This window comes from Leptonychotes weddellii, chromosome 9 (genome assembly GCF_054177405.1).
Source record: "Leptonychotes weddellii isolate Sample4059 chromosome 9, ASM5417740v2, whole genome shotgun sequence".
Lineage (NCBI taxonomy): Eukaryota > Metazoa > Chordata > Mammalia > Carnivora > Phocidae > Leptonychotes > Leptonychotes weddellii.
The window spans coordinates 80,589,046-80,608,536 of record NC_138377.1 but is presented as its reverse complement, the minus strand read 5'-3'; the positions used below and the strand labels follow the sequence as shown (position 1 = coordinate 80,608,536).

General features: G+C 34.2%; 1 protein-coding gene across 4 annotated transcripts in view; it reads right to left on the bottom strand.

Annotated features, from left to right (window-relative positions):
- Positions 1-2,673: 2,673 nt before the first annotated feature.
- FGF7 (fibroblast growth factor 7) overlaps positions 2,674-19,491 on the bottom strand; it is a 49,597-nt gene continuing 32,779 nt past the window's right edge. For all 4 annotated transcript variants that reach the window (XM_006735611.3, XM_006735612.3, XM_081831056.1 and 1 more), the window contains exons 3-4: positions 5,091-5,194; positions 2,674-3,814 (exon numbers count right to left, since the gene is read on the bottom strand). In XM_006735611.3, coding sequence (XP_006735674.1) covers positions 3,620-3,814; positions 5,091-5,194 — 299 coding nt within the window. In that variant the 3' untranslated portion in view covers positions 2,674-3,619. The remainder of the gene's footprint in view (positions 3,815-5,090; positions 5,195-19,491) is intronic.

The following is a 19,491-nucleotide window of genomic DNA, read 5'->3' as shown; positions in this document are numbered from 1 at the left end:
AAATCAGATGTATTTCTATACAGCAGTGATGAACAAACAAAAAAATGAAGTTTAAAAAAAAAGTTATTTACAATAGCATCAAAAAGAATAAAATACTTAGGAATAAATTTAACAAAAGAAGTACAACACTCATACTCTGAAACTACAAAACGTTGTTAAAAGAAATTAAAGAATATCTCAATCAATGGAAAGATGTACCATGCTCATGGATTGGAAGACTTAATGTTAAGGTGGAAAGTGAATTTTCTTAACAAACCATTCAAAGTTAGAGGATGAATGGGAGCACGTGTGGGCCTGAAAGAACATTAATCTCATTGAAAGCAACAGCTTTTTTGAATAAATGTAGAAGTGGAACAAAGAGTAGCCTGACAACAATGCTGAAACAGTTATAAGTTTTAATGAACTTTCTCATAATAAGATACACATGAAGAACCCAAATCATAGAGACCAATTAAGAGATATTCTCTAAAAACTGTTTTAGAGTGACCATAGAAATGGTCACAGCTAATAATCATCTGGTACCCACAAGTCAGTTGCAGTGGCCCGCGTCTGTTCTGCTAGATCAGTGACATATTCTAATTGACCAGTTACCACTCATACCGGTCATTAAATATTTTTAATATCATTCCTACTCATAGTGAACTTTAGATAAAGGTTTGGTTTTCTTTAGCCATGTGTCATCTGTGTGTAAAGTTGGATGATGAAAGGTACGGATCTCTTGTGTCTTATTCATGCCCAAGTATATGGCAGTAGGGTAGTAGTGTGAATGAAGCTGCATGATAAACCTTGTACATCTTTCTGATGTATCACTTTTGCTTATTGGTGTGAATTTTATATTTGAGCAAACACAAATGTATTATGGAATAAAAGACAAAACTCACATGAGTTTTAAGAGAAAAAAGATTTTCAAGAAATTTTGTGTGCCACCTTTGCATTATTCCTTAAACTCTCATTCTCTACTTCTCTACCATTATTGTTATTTCAGTAGACAATTTTGAGAGACACAGATTTAGTGCATTTGTGGTTACAGAATCGCTTTTACTACAGTTGGTCTTGTAGTCCATCTGTATGTTCTTTGTAGCTCTAGAGAACCAGAGGAGCAAACTCTAAGAGATAGAAACTAAGAATTTATCTCCAGCATCTCTTCTCTTTTATCATTAAGTTGATTAATAGCCAACTCAAAGGCTGATAATTTATACTATGGCTTTTTTTTTTACATAAAAATGTCTTAGTTCACTAATTGCATTGAAAATATTTTTTTATTTCTCCTTTTGTTAACAGTTCATATTCTTTCATTTAATTTTTTCCTTCCTTGTTGGAAACCTATGCATTTAACCAATTTCCCCTTTCAAAGAACATTTTAGAAAAGGTTACTCTGTTTATATGGACATTTTGCTTACTGCTCCCCAATTCGTAAATAAAGAGATACATGTAAGAGTGGAATAGGAAACAGGATCAGAAATCGCATTATTTCTTTCCTTCTCTTGAGTCAAATCATCACAGTATGGACTAATTATTGTGTATGAAGTGAATTAAAAATGAAGCAAGATTAGTCTCAGTCTGAATTTTCTTTAATATTCAAACATTGAATGAATTCATATAAAAATTGATTATGGATAAACACTCTGCTAAACACTAAGGAAACAAATACAAGAACCATAGTTTCTCCTCTGCCCTTGATATTTTCACAAGACTCCAGCCATAGAAGCCTGATCTAGGAACCTAGCCTAGCAAGGCCCATGAATCAGAGAACAGTTCAGAATCAGAATCTCATTCATAGCATATCCCAGAGTATATCTGAGGAAGGGCAATTCTTTCTAGCTTCCTGCCACTTGGACATATAAGTGAGCCACAAGAAGATCAAATGAATCTGTTGTTCCTGTGATTTAGCCTTTTTATGTAACTTTTGCCTATAAATATATTAGTGGATAATATTTATATAAAACAAATATTTTGAAATTAAAACCACAATAATTAGCATTCCAGTAGTTTAATTTAGATAAATGTTGGACTCCGATTGATGAGCACATAAAGTGCTACCAAATCTGCCAATCGAAGAAGTATGAAGTGGAATTTATCTTTCTGATAAGCCTATTGTCTATTGTCTCACCTCAAGCCTTCATGACATTCAGGTCCTCAAATCCCTAACTATATACTCTATTTTGGGCCTTTGTGCTCTTGCCATCTAACAGGAAAAAAACTTTACATGTGGCAATATTTTGAATGACAGAAATTTCTAGACATTAGAAAAATTACTAACTCTAAATATGCATATTTTAAAAGTATGGCACTTTTCTACTCATGAACTCAAGTATATTCTAACTTTAAAATCCTTTAAGTTCTTGTATCTGTAGTGATTTTACTTATATGATCCAATTTAACTGACAACAATATGTGGCAAAACATGTTTTACATTTTTGTATTGTTCCCTGTGCGACATCTATTGTAAGAATTGCTGCAGGCTGTCATTTTTGTCTGCCATCCAGAATTTGCTGGCCCAAGTGCTGTGTACTAGACTTGGTATTGGTCATGAAGGGGAGGGGGAACTTGCCATTGAGCCAGACGGTTTTGTTATTGCTTTAGAATTAAAAGCATATGAAACAGATACAGCTTATTAAGGTTGTTTTTTTTATAAATAACATAAACTTAAATAACAAAACAATAAAGTTCAAATACAACTTAAAATAGAGTTTAATGCTGTAACCACAGAAAAAAAGCATGATTATTTGCGGGAAGAACATTATTAAAAGTCATATTCCCAAATATGAATTATACAAAAGATAGATTATGTTACTTGGAAAAAACTTAAAGATTTCTCAATTTTACTTTTAGGGATTATAAGATGTTATTTTGTGGCAAGTGAGATGAAGTACAGTACAGTATTATCATCATCATTGCTATTTTATATACAAGATTTTTGAAAACATCCTTTTAGCAATACCCTTTCAGTTTGAGCAGCATTAGGAATTTTCTTCTTGTTAATAGGTATAAGCATTCTCTAATATTATGCTTTTGTAAAACTACCTATTTGATTCCATTCAATAGTAGAATTTTTGAGAATATTCTTTCTTTTCTGATTAGAATTTAAGTGGATTTTAATTTTTCACTAAAAAGCCTTTCAAATACTGCTCATCTTCCATAGTTAGTATTGGCTTGATTATCTGACAAATCATTCCAGCAGCCTTTAGGTCTGACATATCTTATATAACATCATCTGCATTATTATTATTATAGCAGCCATTTTATAAGCAGATAGGAATATTTAAATAATCATTATCAGATAATCAAATCTAACATACTCTTAAGGGTAAATTAATTTAAGAAAAAACATTACTATTACTAACATCATGATTGTACAACCAGTTTTACAATTTTTTACAACTTTTAGTTACTAAATCTGATTTTTGTGCATATTTTTCAAATCTTTCTTTAATGCAGTCTCTTAAAATAAACATACATGCGCAAGTCCAGCTTGATCAGTTTTTCAGTAGTTTTCCAGCCTTTCTTGGTTACTTAAAAAAAAAAAGAAAAGAAAAGAAAAGAAAAGAGAAAAAGAAAGAAAACAGTCCACTTAAAGAAATCTCCCTGCTGGAACTGGTTTCTTATATACCATATATGATTATGTTATTGCCATAGGAAGAAAGTGGGCTGTTTTTTGTTCTTTCTTTGTTTTTTTCCCCCTTACAGGAACCCCCTTTTGATTTAAAGCAACAAACATTTCTCCTCCGCTGTGTGTCCATTTAGCTGATGCATATGTGTTGTAATGGTTTTCCAGAATTAATTCTTTGAAGTTGCAATCTTCATTGCATTCTTTCTGTTAAAATAACAAGCAATATTATCCAAATGATTTTTAGAGGGACTCAAAGAGTAAGCAGTAATATTCAGTAAAATTAAAACATATATGACCTTTTCTTTTTTTGAGTGGGCCTAATGCAGTTTGTTAGATATAAGTTAGCATATTTGCAAAAAAAATAGCCATCTTAAAATTTTTTAAAAAGATAAAATGATACATATTTAGTTATGCAAAATATTTTCAAATGTCTAACTTTTTGGCCATCGGTTGCTACTATCCATCGGTTGCTACTATTCTTTAGTATTAGGAGCTATTTCACTCTAAGTAGCAGCTCTCATATTACCATGCCCAAGTCATTCATTCCCTAACTGCTGAGATTTGGTATGATTAGCAGAGCATCTACCTCCCTCAGTGGAAGGACGTATTTCACAACTTTTCTTCATTTACTACTACACTGCCTGCAATTGTGATAGAAAATTAAGTTTATTTGTTCATCCATCCAACTATTCATTCATTCAGTTAAACCTATATTATTATGTAATTAGCCTGTGCCAGGTATCGTGCTGGGCTGTGGGAAAGTCGATTATATTTTTTTATGGTGGGATGAACTGTTACATATTTCACATTGTAATAACGTGGGAACAACATGAATGTTCACAGTTCAAAGCCCATGATTGTGAGATTGATGTTGGTAAACAAACATCTGAATTTTTTTCCCAAGAATTTTCAGGTCAGCAATGTACAGACTGGGTGAAATTTAACAAAAAGAGCTTTAATACTCTCAGAGGGAAATTTTAGATTTTAAGTATCTAAAATGCATATGGAATTTCAGAGCTGCAAGGTTGTTTAATCCACCTCATTTTGCAAGTGACAATACCCAAGCCCAGAGAGCTTAAGCAATTTGTTCAAGGTCCTGCAGAAAACATTTTTCTCAATGCTTGAATATAAAGTGTTTTAATGAAATCATTAAATTATATAATTGGAAAGAAATTAGTTTCATCTTTACTTTTCAGAAAGGCAAGATGTTTTGGGGCGCCTGGGTGGCTTGGTTAAGTGTCAGACTCTTGGTTTAGGCTCAGGGTCATGGTCATGATCTCAGGGTTGTGGGATCAGGCCCGCTTTGGGCTCTGTGCTGGGTGAGGAGCCTATGCTTGGGATTCTCTCTCTCTCTCTCTCCCTCTGCCTCTCCCCTACCTCCTCCCTCTCTCTCTCTCTTTTTCTCTTTCTGTCCCCCTCCAAAAAAAAAAAAAAAAGGCAAGATGTTTTGACAAAAATAGGTTCAAAAAATTATCAATACCTTTGCATAGAGTTTTCCTTCCTTATTCATTGCAAGATAGTATTCACTTTCGACCCCTTTGATTGCCACAATTCCAACTGCCACTGTCCTGATTTCCATGATATCTGCAAGAAATCACAGAAAGATAAGTCAGTTATTCACTTAGCTTTGCAGATTATCCAAGAATGACCATTTGTTCTTATTTTTTTTAATTGGAAGTTATTAAAAACTTATTAATGTGATTATTTATTCAGCCTGAGACCACCTACCCATAACACACATGCAAACACCAGAGTAGACCTTATTAAATATGGGAAGTGCAAACTATTGATTTTTTTTAATAGAAAAGATATCTGGATTCAAAGAAATAGGTATTTGAATTTAGCTTTTTCTTCCCTAGAATTACATTTCTAATTTACTATAATCATCATCATCATGATAGCAGCTAATGTTTATTGATCTCATACCACATTCTAAGAATTATTCCAAGGCTCCTATGTATTAACTCATCTACTTATCACCAAGGCTATTAAGCAAGTACCCTAATTATTCCCATTTTACAGATCAAGAAGCCCACACACAGAGAAGTTTATTTTGCCCAAACTCTCTCAGCCGGTAAATGGCAGAAGTGAAATTTGAACCCAGACAGTCTGGCTCTTGATCATTATATAATACTATGAAAGTATGTAATAAGGTAATATCTTTACTTTTCTCTTAAACTTTATCTTAAAAATTATTGCTAACAGAAAATCTCTCAAATTTACTGAAATTGAATAAAATTCATTTAAAGCAATTTTAAAGATGGTAACAGAACCTACTGCCTTAAAAAAGATTAAATATTTTAAACGGATAGTGAGTTTTCTGATACATGAAAAGACAATTTAAAACCAAATTATGGGGGCAACTGGGTGGCTCAGTTGGTTAAGCATCCGACTCTTGGTTTCTGCTCAGGTCATGATCTCATGAGTCATGGGATGGAAACCCTAGTTGGGCTCCACACTCATTGTGGAGTCTGCTTGAGATTCTCTGTCTCTACCCCTGCCCCAACTCAAGAGTCTAGAAAATCCAAGCTATCATTAATATAGCAAAAGGAATAAATTGGGTAGAAGAGGAAGAAAACATACCTGCAGAGTGCTGAGCATAATTAAGTGACAATAAACAATTTTCTTTAGAAATGAATAGTTAATGCTGTTCAAACACAGTCAAACACAGGTTTGAGACAGCTTCCTAGGAGCTGGATATTCCTGACATGTATATCAAGACACAAAGAAGGACAGATTCATCAAGCTGAATGAATCCTGGCCCATGTGGGAATGAATGGCTGCACCAGAAGAGATGGCAGATCTCTAGCAACAGTGAAGTTCTGAATAGGAAAATGAAAGACATGAGAGCACAGGTATTGTTTTCATTTCTTCTTCTACTTTAATCTCATGACTTTAGAAGTGGAGAAAAAAAAAAACTATGAAAGTAAACACCTGGCTATTAACAATAGTATTGAAAACAGGACTTGCCTTTTCTGACTGATGCTTTAGAATAACTGAAAAAATGGGCTCCTAGACTTTTGTGTGCATTTTATAAAGAATGCATCTGACAGGAAAATGAAATGGAGTCCTCAGTTTAGTTAAGACTGGGTTTGGTTTAAACAAAATCATTTGTTTCTGCATCCAATAAACATTGGGAGAAGTGACAACTTTGTTCCACAAAAGCATTTGGGAGTTTCCGGACTCTATTCAGCTCACTGTTCCACCATCACTTTGTTCTCATAAGACAAGGTAGAACACACATTCCAGCTAGAGGATGGAATAAAGGAAGAAAATGTGGGTCAAAGGGATTCTGCTGGCTGCCTCTCATGGGAGATTTCTGGGGGAAGATTCCTGAGAATGTACAATAGTTGCAGAAAATTTATAGCTAATAGTAAATTCAATGAGTTACTCTAGGCCAAATAATTTCAAAAGAAAATGTATATAAAATTTTTAAATAATTGTTAAATATTGTTTCTAATGAAGGATATAGATGTATTTCAATGTTTGATCTGTATATGGTAGTTTTAGGAAGTAATATATATTACATGATGGTATATATATATAGCACAATATGTATTATACAATGTATACACACACACCATTTTATATATATATATATATATATATATGATTTCCCATTCAACAATAAAGGCTTGACAGAAAATCATAAGAATCATTTAACATTTTTTAAAAAATCATTATTTGCTTATACCAATTCTTAGTTTTAATGTGCCCAAGAGGGTATATTTGGTCAAGGACATAATTAAATGTTCTAATTGGCCTAATAACCATTAAACCATTGTCTCCTTTCATTTTAAAACTTTAAAATAATTTTTAGTTATCATGCTAACTCACCTATATTAATATATATCCTCTCAAACTTTAAAATATAAAGCCCAAAATGTTCAGGAAAAAGAAATATTCAAGGAACTGGGATGGGGGATTTCTGTGAGATGAAACAATTAAAATTTTTCATCATCAACTCATGAAAAGACATGGGGGAACCTAAAATGCATATTATTAAGTGAAAGAGGCCACTCTGAAGAGGCTACACACTATGATTCCAACTATATGACATTCTGGAAAAAGCAAAACTATGGAGATAGTAAAAAGATTAGTGGTTGCCAGGGGTTGGATGTAAGAGGAAGGGCTAGCTAGGCAAAGAACAGAGGGTTTTTAGGGCAGTAAAAAATACTCTGTATGATAACATAATGGATACATGTCCAAACCCATAGAATTTGCAACATCAAGAGTAAACCTTAATGTAAACTATGGGTGATAATGATGTGTCAATGCAAGTTTATTAATTGTAGCAAATGTACCACTCCGGTAAGGTATGTTGATAATGGGGGTGGCTATGCATATGTGGGGGTAGGAGTATATAAAAAAACTCTGTACTGTCCTCTCATTTTTGCTATGAACCTAAAGCTGCTCTAAAAATAAATTCTTAATAAAAAATTTTTAAACAGTAAAGTTAAAACGCCTTAAAATCATAAATGCTATTGGTAATAGGAACAAAGAATTAGCATTAATTATTTTTAAAGATTTTATTTATTTATTTGAGAGAGATCACAAGTGAGGGGAGGAGCAGAGGGAGAGGGACAAGCAGACTCCCTGCTGAGCATGGAGCCCAAAGCAGGGCTCTATCCCAGGATCCTGAGATCATGATCTGAACGGAAGTCAAATAACTGACTGAGCCACCCAGGTGCCCCAGCATGAATTTTTAAAGTACATTAGGGGAACACCTAAAATTCTGAAAGTAGATGCTGGAGAATTTTTTTAAAAAGCAATAGCAATTTATACCAAGATTCCTCACTTGTTGCAAGTGTGATACAGATTTAAATAATAAATAGGCAAAAATATTTAGATAAATTTATGAATGATTAAACCACAGGAAAAAAATAGGCAAGTCATTTTGTGTATATTCCCTAGTTTGTAAGGGTGACATCCTAAGTAATTAATTGATTCTATTGTTGACAACATTATTGACAAAAATATTAAGGCTAAATGGCCAATTTACTTAACATATTGTTTCATTCTCATGTTCTATTATGTGAGCTGACCTTTCTTTTATTTTTTTTAACTCTATCATTCTGCTACCACAATCATTATGTTAACTTAATGTACCCATGTAATAGGTCTTACATCTTAGGGAGCAAATTTACTGTCACTTAATACACAGAAGCTTCTCTTAAACATAAATTCAGATCTACAAAAAATACAAACTCTTATATTTGTCTTATATAAGGCAATAGATATATTGTAGACCAAAAAAAATCATGTACAGTAAGTTTGGTAGCTAACTTAATGTCTGCAAGCTATATATTTCATATTCTATTATCTGAGCAACTCCCTGGCTTTTAGTATGAAGGGCAGGATTTCATAAGCTTACATAGTTCATTCTTCTACAGATCTTTCTGGATATATAAAAACATCACTTCCCACTCTGTACTTGAACAAAAGTCATTCTTGTGTTTTCTGGAGTAAGAGAGCGCACAGCACATAGGACAAAACAGATTAGAAAGTCAGGGTTGATAGGATACCGATTCTGCCAACATTACTTAATGCATTCCCAAGCAATCTACTTTTAAATCTGTTAATTTCCTTGTGAAAGATATTTTTAAGGTACATCAAACAATTAAACATATTACTCATTCAGGAACCTTGCCATTTTCAAGTCTATCTTCATCCCAGTTAGAGGCAGAACCTTTAAAGATTGAGCATCTTTTCATGTGCTTATTTGCCATCCGTATATCTACTTTGGTAAGGTATCTGTTATGTATATTTTGCCCACTGTTTAATTGGGTTGTTAAAAATTGAAATATTTTTTAATATTCTTTTTTTTAAGATTTTATTTATTTATTTGAGAGAGAGAGCACAAGAGCAGGGTGAGGGGCAGAGGGAGAAGCAGACTCCCTGCTGAGCAAGGAGCCTGATGTGGGGCTCAATCCCAGGACCCTGAGATCATGACCTGAGCTAAAGGTAGATGCTTAACTGACTGAGCCACCCAGGTGCCCTGATTTTTTATATTCTTAACCCCAATATGTGGAGGGATAAGATTAACATGTTCTTCACTTGGGGCACCTGGGCAGCTCAGTCAGTTGAGCAGCCAACTCCTGATTTCAGCTCAGGTCATGATCTCAGGTTCTGAGATGGAGCCCTGGGTTGTGCTCTGTGCTTAGTGGGGGAGTCTGCTTGAGGATCCTCTCCCTCTCCTTCTGCTCCCTCCCCCCGCCCCACACGCTCTTGCTCTCTCCCTCTCTCTCTAAATAAATAAATAAATCTTAAAAAAAAAATAAAACAAAAAAACCCTCCAATGTTCTTCACTTACTTAGTGTCAGAATGCAACAAAAATCTGGTGGGCAATGGACAAGCAGGGGCTAGGAGAAAAGGGTTTGGAGGTGGGACAAGTATGAACATACTGTCATAACTAGACCTGAATGGGAGGATGTCCACATATAATTAACAATACTTCCATCATTCAACAGTTATATTTTGTGGATAGTTGGTCCATAAAAGAAAAGCCAGCAAACATTACAGATTTTATTCACTAATTACAACTGAGTATGAGAGATATCCTAAACCTGCGCATCAGTATTCTACTTTTCATGTAATGGAAAATATAATATTGAACAAAAGCAAGAATAGTAGGAGTAAAAGGGACTTGAAGGAAAGGAAAACATTGACTTCATACAATGTTACATTTATAAGATCTTTGAAAACCAACTACTCCATAAGTCCTTAAATAGATACATTTACTCAATTTTAAAGGTATTGCAAATATGTTGAATTTATGAATTTCTTCATAAATTCTTCATTGTGTTAGTACAAATTTAACCTCATTGGTTTCTGTTGCAAGGTAAATTATTTTCCTTACATCTTCCTTTAATGAACATGAAGAAGAGTTAGTTACCAGTTACAGTGCTCCAAGAGGACAGGGCTTGTCTCTAAATTGAGCCTAGCAAGGAACTGGCTCATAGTGGAGATTTGTTGAATGTTGCATGAATGTATCAGCATCACATCCTTCATATGCTTGTAAGCAACTGTTAAAATTTCCCTTAGCCTCCTCTTCAGGCCTGTATTTTCCATTTAATTTTAAGAGTATTTCTGGAAGAAGTAGCAGCTTTGTGTATAGACAGATAGACAGTACTCAGTGAAATAAATGACATATTTACCTTTAACTGAGAAAGGATTCTTTAAAGCAAATATGTTTGAAAGCAGAATAATACATGTTTCACATTGACCATTGTAGATAAATTGCTTATGAGACAATGAATGCTCAGGTACTATTTTAAATTTGTTTCAGTCCTAAATTTCTTGTTAAGATAGTTTATGGGTCCTTTGTTTTCTTGTAAACAGCTTATATCATGAACTAAGTTTTATCAAAATGTCAAAGTTATGTAAGATATATTTACTTAATAAGATCACGTGGCTGCCAGTATCTTATTTTAAGTTGCCCACCTAGAATATTAGGAGGTAACCTTTAGCAGTATATGCATATAATTCAAAATTGACTTCTTCAAAAGTTATAGGGAAACAAACACCAGATTATCTTAGGTTAAAATAAATTTGTTCCATCACGTAAGCAGTAAGCAGAGTGATTGCTTAACATTGAAGACAAATCTCTTTTTTCAGGCTAGTGTTAGATTAGGACCGTTAGGTGGATATGTTGTGCACATGCTGACTTTGCTGCCTGGAGGCAATAATTCAGTGTTTGAATTGGGAAAGAAATGAGTTCACTTGCCTCACATTTATTTATTATCTTTCACTTGGAGTAGGTGACACAAAGGACTTTGTGGAGATAGAGACCTCCAGCAGGTCCAGGTTCTCTTACTTTTCCCATGAACTCTAGAACCCACTATTGTAAGATAACACAATTAATATATTTGGTTGATAATGCTAATCTTATCTTTGGATCACTCTACCCTAAAAAAGCATGCCCTGTAACTGTTAAATAACAGATCTAAGACAGAACCTTGGACTACACTAAAAGAAATTAGAAGACTAATGAAATCAAAGCCAGCAAGAAAGAAACCCAAGTAGATAAATTATTACCGAAACCCAGGAAGTATAATTCCCATCAAACCAACGTGAAACTCAAAACAGTTACACATGATTGTACAATTGCTGGTATCAAATATAACCGAAATGTCCTGCATAAGAGAACTAATTCCACACCATCATTATCATGGGGGGGGGGTGGTAAATCAGTTATAGTTCTTATCAATCCTATATCTATTCTGTAATGATGTAAAAAACCATTTAAGTGCTTTGTCAGGTTAAGTAAAAAGAATCATTCATTCATTTAGAGATTTATTTGAAAACAAAGCATTTAAAAATCTTTAGAAAGTACATTAGTGTGTGGTACAGTGATGGCAACGTTTTCTTTTGAAAGAATTTAAGTTGCAACAGCTTATTTCAGCATGGTTAGAGCCATGCCAGAATTAGAAACAAACTATTCAGTTGTGCAACAAATAGAATGGTTCCAGTGGCATATTACTAAACTATGTCATGGGAACATCGTTGAACTGTATTGAACAGAATTATATTTCTATGCCAATTTCCTGACCTTTTCCTTATCATTTATGGCCTCTCTGTAACACAAGGGGGTCAGTTTTCTCCCTGAATCAGACAGGAAAAAATCCTCTTTGCGCTGTAATCCCTGTAGGTTCTAAATTGTTATTCAGAAAGAGTTTTTTATCTGATCAAATAGAACATTTACATCTGCTAAATACAACACTTTACTATGTTCTAAAAATGTCTCCAAAATTATCACAACAGGTGCAGATGATATAATCCCAGAATATGTGAGAAAAAATATCTCTTCCTAGCACCAAGAAAATCTCTCCATTTTCTAGCTTTTCCCAAAGTCTAAAGTATCTTCAGTAGGAAAGCAGAATATTCATTACATAAGATTAGAGAATAAGGTTCAGAATACAAATATACCTGGGAGAGGTAACATATAGACATAAATGTATCCATACCGTGGTATAAGTGACTATATCTTCTCTGAAAGCAGAATTTGATTTTGCTGAAGGTAATGAACACAAAGGTACCAAGAATGAAACTGAAAGGGGAAAATGGTCATAAAAGGAAGAACATAAGAAGATATGGAAACTTTCATTAACATTTTACTTACACCTAGCTCTAGAAGTCAAGACATTTAGGCTTCATCTTATCTACAAAGACACCAGTTTAGAAGATAAACCACACATCCACTTCATCCCTCTATTCTAACTATTAATAGGTCCTGTGAATTTTTGCTGTGTGGTAGATATTTAATATAATCTTTCCTCTTTCCCTCTTTAACTTGTATTTAAATGTTTTGCCACCCAGACAATAAAATAATTCTAAACACTTTGGTTTCAGATCTTGCTGGTAATCAGCATTGAAAAATTAAAGCATGATTTAAAGCCATTTTGGCCATTGGTTTTCTTAAGAATTTTTAGGCACACATTCTTTGCTACCAGTCTAAACAATGCGTTCTAATGCAGAGTAATAACATTTTTCACAGAAACTAAAGTGAAAGGAAAAAGAGGAAGAAATAAAACATCTGAGTTTACAGAGGAAGATATTTAAAATGTTAAAAAGAAGATCTGGACATCCCAAACTCTTACTAGAACCTGCCAGTTGCCCTTTCTATATTACCAAATATGTATCTAGCACTTCTCTTCTGTTCCCATTGCCATCCCATTAGGCCAGGTCTTATTATTTGAACCTCAACTATTATTTCAGTTTCTTGCCTAGACTCTTGTGTCCAGGGAACACGTTATAAAAGTTACTGTTCTGCTCCAAAACTTTCAATGGTACACTCTATTAAAAGGCAAAACAAATTAAAACCTCTTGTACTTGGAATTCAGAACCCTCCAAAATCTGATCCAGTCTACTTTTGCAGTTTTCTCCCATTGTTCCTCTACAATTTGCATTACCCGCAGGACCCAAAAGCCACTGATTTACTTGTCTTCCTCTCCCAAATTGCCAGGCACTTTTCCTGCTTCCGCCCACCAGTACCCTTAATTACACAGAATCTCTATTTCAGTATTTCCCAAACATTTCTTCATGTAAACTGGCTGAATGGACTCATGTGATGAATTCTTTTAAAAATTTCAAGTGCTCCTTCATCTAAAACTAATGATGTAATGTATGGGGATTAACATAAGAATAAAAAATAAATTAAAAAAAAAAAAGGAAAAAGAAAATTTCAAGTGCTCATTTCTACTTGGCAGAAAGTCTGATCCAGTAGGTCTGAGGTAAGCCTTGGGGGTGAGTATCTTAACAACTTCCATTTACTTGAGTGACACTTGTCTTTCGAAGCCAAACTGAAATTCAAGTTTCTCCATAATGTTTTGCAGAGTTTTCCCATCTGTCATCATCTCTTTAAGGACAACACACTGCTAAACTATGAGTTAGCATTCACCTCTATTCTTCCATTGTTACTGAAAAGTTTAGCCTTTTTTTTCCCATCTAAATTATAAGCCATTTGAGGATACTGTCTTACACGTCTGCAAATCCCTAGTACTTGGTATAGGGTTTTGTATCTGGAAGGCTTTCATTAAATGCTGAAGTAGATAGAAGGACACATAAACCCATAGTAACTAGTGTGTCATAAATCAGTAAATGAAAGTTAGTAATCATTCCAGGATTAAAGAATTAATGAGTTTCCTAATCGTACTAAACATCAGAAGAACTAAAAAGATTAACCAGAAGTATTTGTTAAATTTCCTTCTAATTTTCATTACATTTTTGGAGTTTATCTAATTAGATAAGAAAGCACTTAGGGTGCCTGGTTGGCTCAGTTGGTGGAGCATGCGACTCTTGATCTTGGGGTTGTGAGTTTGAGCCCCATGTTGGTTGTAGAGATTACTTAAAAAAATAAAGTGTTTTTTAAAAAGCACAAAATTCCATGGTTAATTCAAACAACAGTTCATCTCAGATTACATTTCATGATGCCAACTCAGAACAAGACAAACTCCAAACATCTCTACTTCTCTAACCAGTTGTAGGTTTTTCTTTTTAGTTTTGGCTAAACCTTGCTCCAACCTATTTATATTTTTAGCATGCAACACTTCTATGCCTTACAACTTTTTCATGTTTTCTGTTCGCTGTGTTATATAGCACATCTATTTATCTGCCTTGCTTGTAGCACATTAAGACTTTAAGTGCATGCTAGTCCTAATATTTCATGAGATGACTAACAAGTCTCTGTTCTTTTTATCCATATTATTATGATTTCATAAACATTGAATATGGTTCATCTTAAATAAACATTTATTATTCTAGATCATATCCCCAATTTTTTTAGTCTATGTCATGTATGTCTTATTCATTCATTCTAATTCCAGGATGTTTCCATTGTACTGGGTAGTCTTTATTAATGCTAAGGAAAGAGGACGACATCTGTATTCCAGATGTAGATATATCATGTTGTTTACGCAGAACTATTATAATATGTTCTGTTTTCTGTCTTACTTTCTTCCTGATGATGCCCATTACTTTGTATTTTGGCTACAATTGCACATTAAGATAGTATCTTTAGGGGAACATCCAAAGTGATTTCTTAGTGCCTTTTTTGTGAGGAAGTTATTATTCAGAGCCCTTTATCTTATAAATATAGTTTAAATTTTATTATAAAATATATTACACTCAAACTCATCCGCCAGTTTTCCGCTTACCTATATACATATGTTCTGTCTACCAGCATTTTATCATTGTTAGCTTATTTCACTAATTTAAAGATGTTAGCATAATCTGCAAACTTGGAATTTTCACTGTATATTCTCACTGTTAGGAAATGGTGACTAAGTTGACTCATTTTATTGATCCCTGAGGAATATTACTGTTACATGTTTTCATTCAAAATATTCAAATTAATTCCTTATTTTGAATTTGTTCCTTTTTCTTCAACCAGTGATTCTCGGAATAAGCTGGGCTGTAGGTGGGGGCAGGCATTGTTGGGCAAAGAACATCTTTCAGGGAAAAAGATTTCAGAATCACTGGAACTTTTTAAAACTATACATGGAACTTCTGATAATTCCTACCTATCCTTGGAAAGTCATGACCTGCCCAACCCATTCTTCATTGGACTTATCACTGTAATTAGTCAATGATACTAGTAGAAGTGTTCTTTATAAAAGAGGTATTTGGGGTGGAAAAAGTTCACAAGCTATTCAAAGCCAGGTTTTAATAAGTATCTCACTCCCCCAATGAAAAGGATCAGTTTTGTCCTGGGATCATAATATAGTGACTTTTTTTTTTAAAGTTTCTTGTTTCTCGAACCACATCAAACAATTTTGAAGATGAAAAATGATGTCTGCATGCTTATTTCCTAAAAGAATATTAGTAAATAGGTTAAATTTTCCTCTCACAGAAACTCTTGCCTTTCCACAACATCTATTCTATAAACATTGTGAATATTTTGTAGCAACATACTAGTGAGACAGGGAAAATTAGGCAGAAGAAACTGTATGAGAAAGGCACAGAAGTATAGGACACTTGTGGCATTTGGGGTTAGTTGGCTATGGTTGGGACATACACAAGAGGGACTGCCAAGAGAGAAAACAAATATAGGCAGGGACTGGATCCTGAAGAACCTATGTGGCTAGTTGAGTTTGGATATTTATCCTGTAGAGGATGGGAAGCCACTGAAAGGTTTAGAAAGGTGCTTCTACCAGCAGTCTGGGGGATGGCTTGGCAAGAGACAAGAACAAAGAGATGATAACACTGTCTAGGAAAGAGCTGATGAACACCTGCTCCAAGGCAAGGGTGATGGGGCTGTGGGTGATAAGGTGAGTATATTGTTTCCTCAAATAGGTTTATAGACTATATTTGCTATAGCTATATTTGCATAAATGGTTAATTTGAGTGATTTAAAACACAACCTCTTAAAAGACCTCAAAGTATTGCTGATCCTTAGAGCATCTGATAATGCCACATCTACCATAGCACAGTTCCAGTATGCCAAAATTGTATAAATGCCTAAGTTAGGACTAGGGAAGAAAATACTATTACTTATTTTGAATGTAAAATCAAGCTTATCATTTATTAATAATCTTCCAGATAGTCAACCCCTTTGTTCATTTCAGTTTTTACTAGTCTAAGCTCCTTTCATATTCTGATATTTTAGTTGTTCATCTTCCAAAGTATTAGTTTAAAGTGTTTTAACTTAATTGAAAGCAAAATAAATTAAACAAGAGAAGGAAATAAAAAGAGCAGTCATAGAATCTGTGAGCAAATTAAAAGCCCGGGTAAAAGTCACCATGCCTGCTCTTACCTTCCTTCCCTATGCTTTCCTCTACTGTGCCACTGAGAGTGGATCATGCACAAGGAATCAAGAGACACAAAGTTAAAACAGAAAGATGAGAAGGTTGTAAGCTATATTCACCCATGCTAGAAAAGAGGATTGTGGGGCAAGATTAAAAATATTTCTGGATAAAGGCTCTATCTCTAGCCAGTCTGAGGAAAGAAAGGATTGCAGAACAATCCGATATTAAGAAACCTCATCTGAGAACATCTAAATTTAGTAGACATATCTATTAGGGGTTTACTATTCATCCTGCAAAATACATTTTTTGGAAAGGATTTTCAACAAGATATTTTAAATAATGGGATCCTTTTTTTGTGGATTTACATGTGATTAAGGTACAAGAAAAGCAATAATCGATTTTCCAAAGCTGTATCTAGTACATGTGTGCAGGGGAAGGCTGGCCTCGCTGGATTAAGCAGCATCCTCCTTTGTGGTCTACGGGGATGCCAGCTATCAACCCTGGATTTTGACATAATAGAATTTCGTTTGGGAAGTCATCCTTTAAAAAAGGAAGAAAAAACAAGAACAAAACCAAACAAATTATGAAAAACAACAACAACAAACAACTGTCTTCTTTGATATTTGCTTCACATACAAAGACCACACAGCTTTGACCTATAGTATCTCTTCTCAAGGCAGAAAAGTCATATTGCCAAGACAGAGAAGCTCTACAGTTTTTACAAGTGCAAGAGGGATTTCAGAATTGTTTAATCATTAATATGCATGACTGTTATCAATAGTTCTATTTTTTTAGAATATAATGAATACAATGTGTGTGGGTTAAAATACTTATTTTATGACTTGGCTGTCGCCAGAACATTTTTGGAATTCACTAATACTCCCACCTCGAATATTTGGTAATGATTGCTTGGACTGCGAAGCGATGTCAAAATGTAAGTAGTGAAAACAAAGGAATCCTGGTATTATAGATTTAGAATTTGAGTTAATTTGAGTACATGTATTCCAGAGTTTGCAGTACAGTCAGATTATATTTAAACACCAAACACACACGGAAACAAGTAAAATGTATTTCATTCCACTAAAAAAACTTCACCTCCTATAAGCATGACTGTATGTGTGTCTCAACATATTGTTATCTGTGTGTGGATCACTGGTTATGCATGATATAATTAAGTATACAGTTTATTTGTTTCTAGGGCATTGAGTTTTTCAGACTTTTTTTTTCCTTCCTGGAAGCTTCATAAATAACTTGAGTAGGTACCAGAGAAAATATATCACTTTTCTTCCCCTCCTCAGAGCCCAGGGCCTGCCTCTTCCATGATACGTGATGTTCTGGTCTGACTTTCTGTGGACAGGTTGCCACAGCACTAAAAAGACGTGCAGTCTGTTCTTGGTAGAGACAAAGCAGGCAGGGGTGAGGTGTGGTGCCAAGGGAGGAGGGTGATAGCTGGGGAAATTTCATCTACGTGCAGTGGGTGTGCTGGTAAATATTTAACAACTGACTCTCTGGAAGAAAAGATTTGTAGTATTTGCCAATTTCCATGGTGTAAATACTCCTACATGTCCAATTTCATACCCTTATCAAGCTACCAACATGGTTTAAGAGATAAATGTGAAGCTGGAAAAGATGCATACTGTTGGTTCTCAGGAGCCAAGACGAATCGGCTCCCTCACACCATCTATAAGCCTCAAGCACTGTGAGCCATAGCCTGGTCTTGGCCCCTGAAAATGTGTAAGATCATTTTTTAAAAGCATAAAATAATAACGTACAATGCTATACAAATATTAGTTATAATTATGCCCAAACTCTATGAATTTACTTAAGATCAAAATTTGTGAAATAATAGAAGAGATGTAAAAGAAAACAAGAGGACTTTAAGATATATTAATTAAGACAAAGATAAAGGAAACTATAGCCCCTTTATCAGGAAAAGATAAGCATTTACCATGATGCTGAAATGCAGGTTCATTTTTTAAATCACTTTTCACCCTTCGTCTCGAAAAAAGAAAAGGAAAGAATATAGCACTCTAAGAAGGTTCAATACGTGGGTGAGGAGGTTCAGAAAATGCACTGAATAGATTCACTAATTATAGGTGTTATAATTCAAAGAGAACTCTCAACTTTTCAGTAGGCTAACGTGGTTGAGAGCACTGACACAGAGACATGTACAATGTGCCGGTCTCTCCTCTAAGGACGGCTTACACCTGCAAGCCACCTGTAATGTAGGAGAAACAGATATACACACACACACACACACACACATTGTCTCTCCTGGACAAAGCCTGGGAGCGCTTTGACACTTCCCAGGAAACTCGTAGAATACTTTATAATGTTTGTATTCATATCACCAAAGGAGAGGATATGGTTCAGTATTAATTATATAAGAGTAGCCTTTTAAAAATAAAGCAGAAAATAAGGATAATCACAGGAATTGTCTTACTGATCTGGATAGCAGTGAATATTTTTTACAATCAGTGGTAATTTTTCTTAAATAGCCCCATAAAAATTAGTTAAAATATGAATTAATAATTTAAACTAATTATCTAGCAACATCCAAGGTTAGTGAGTTAATCATTTAGCTTCCATTCATTATTCTTTATATCATAACATACACTGTAATTCAGTTTAAATGTT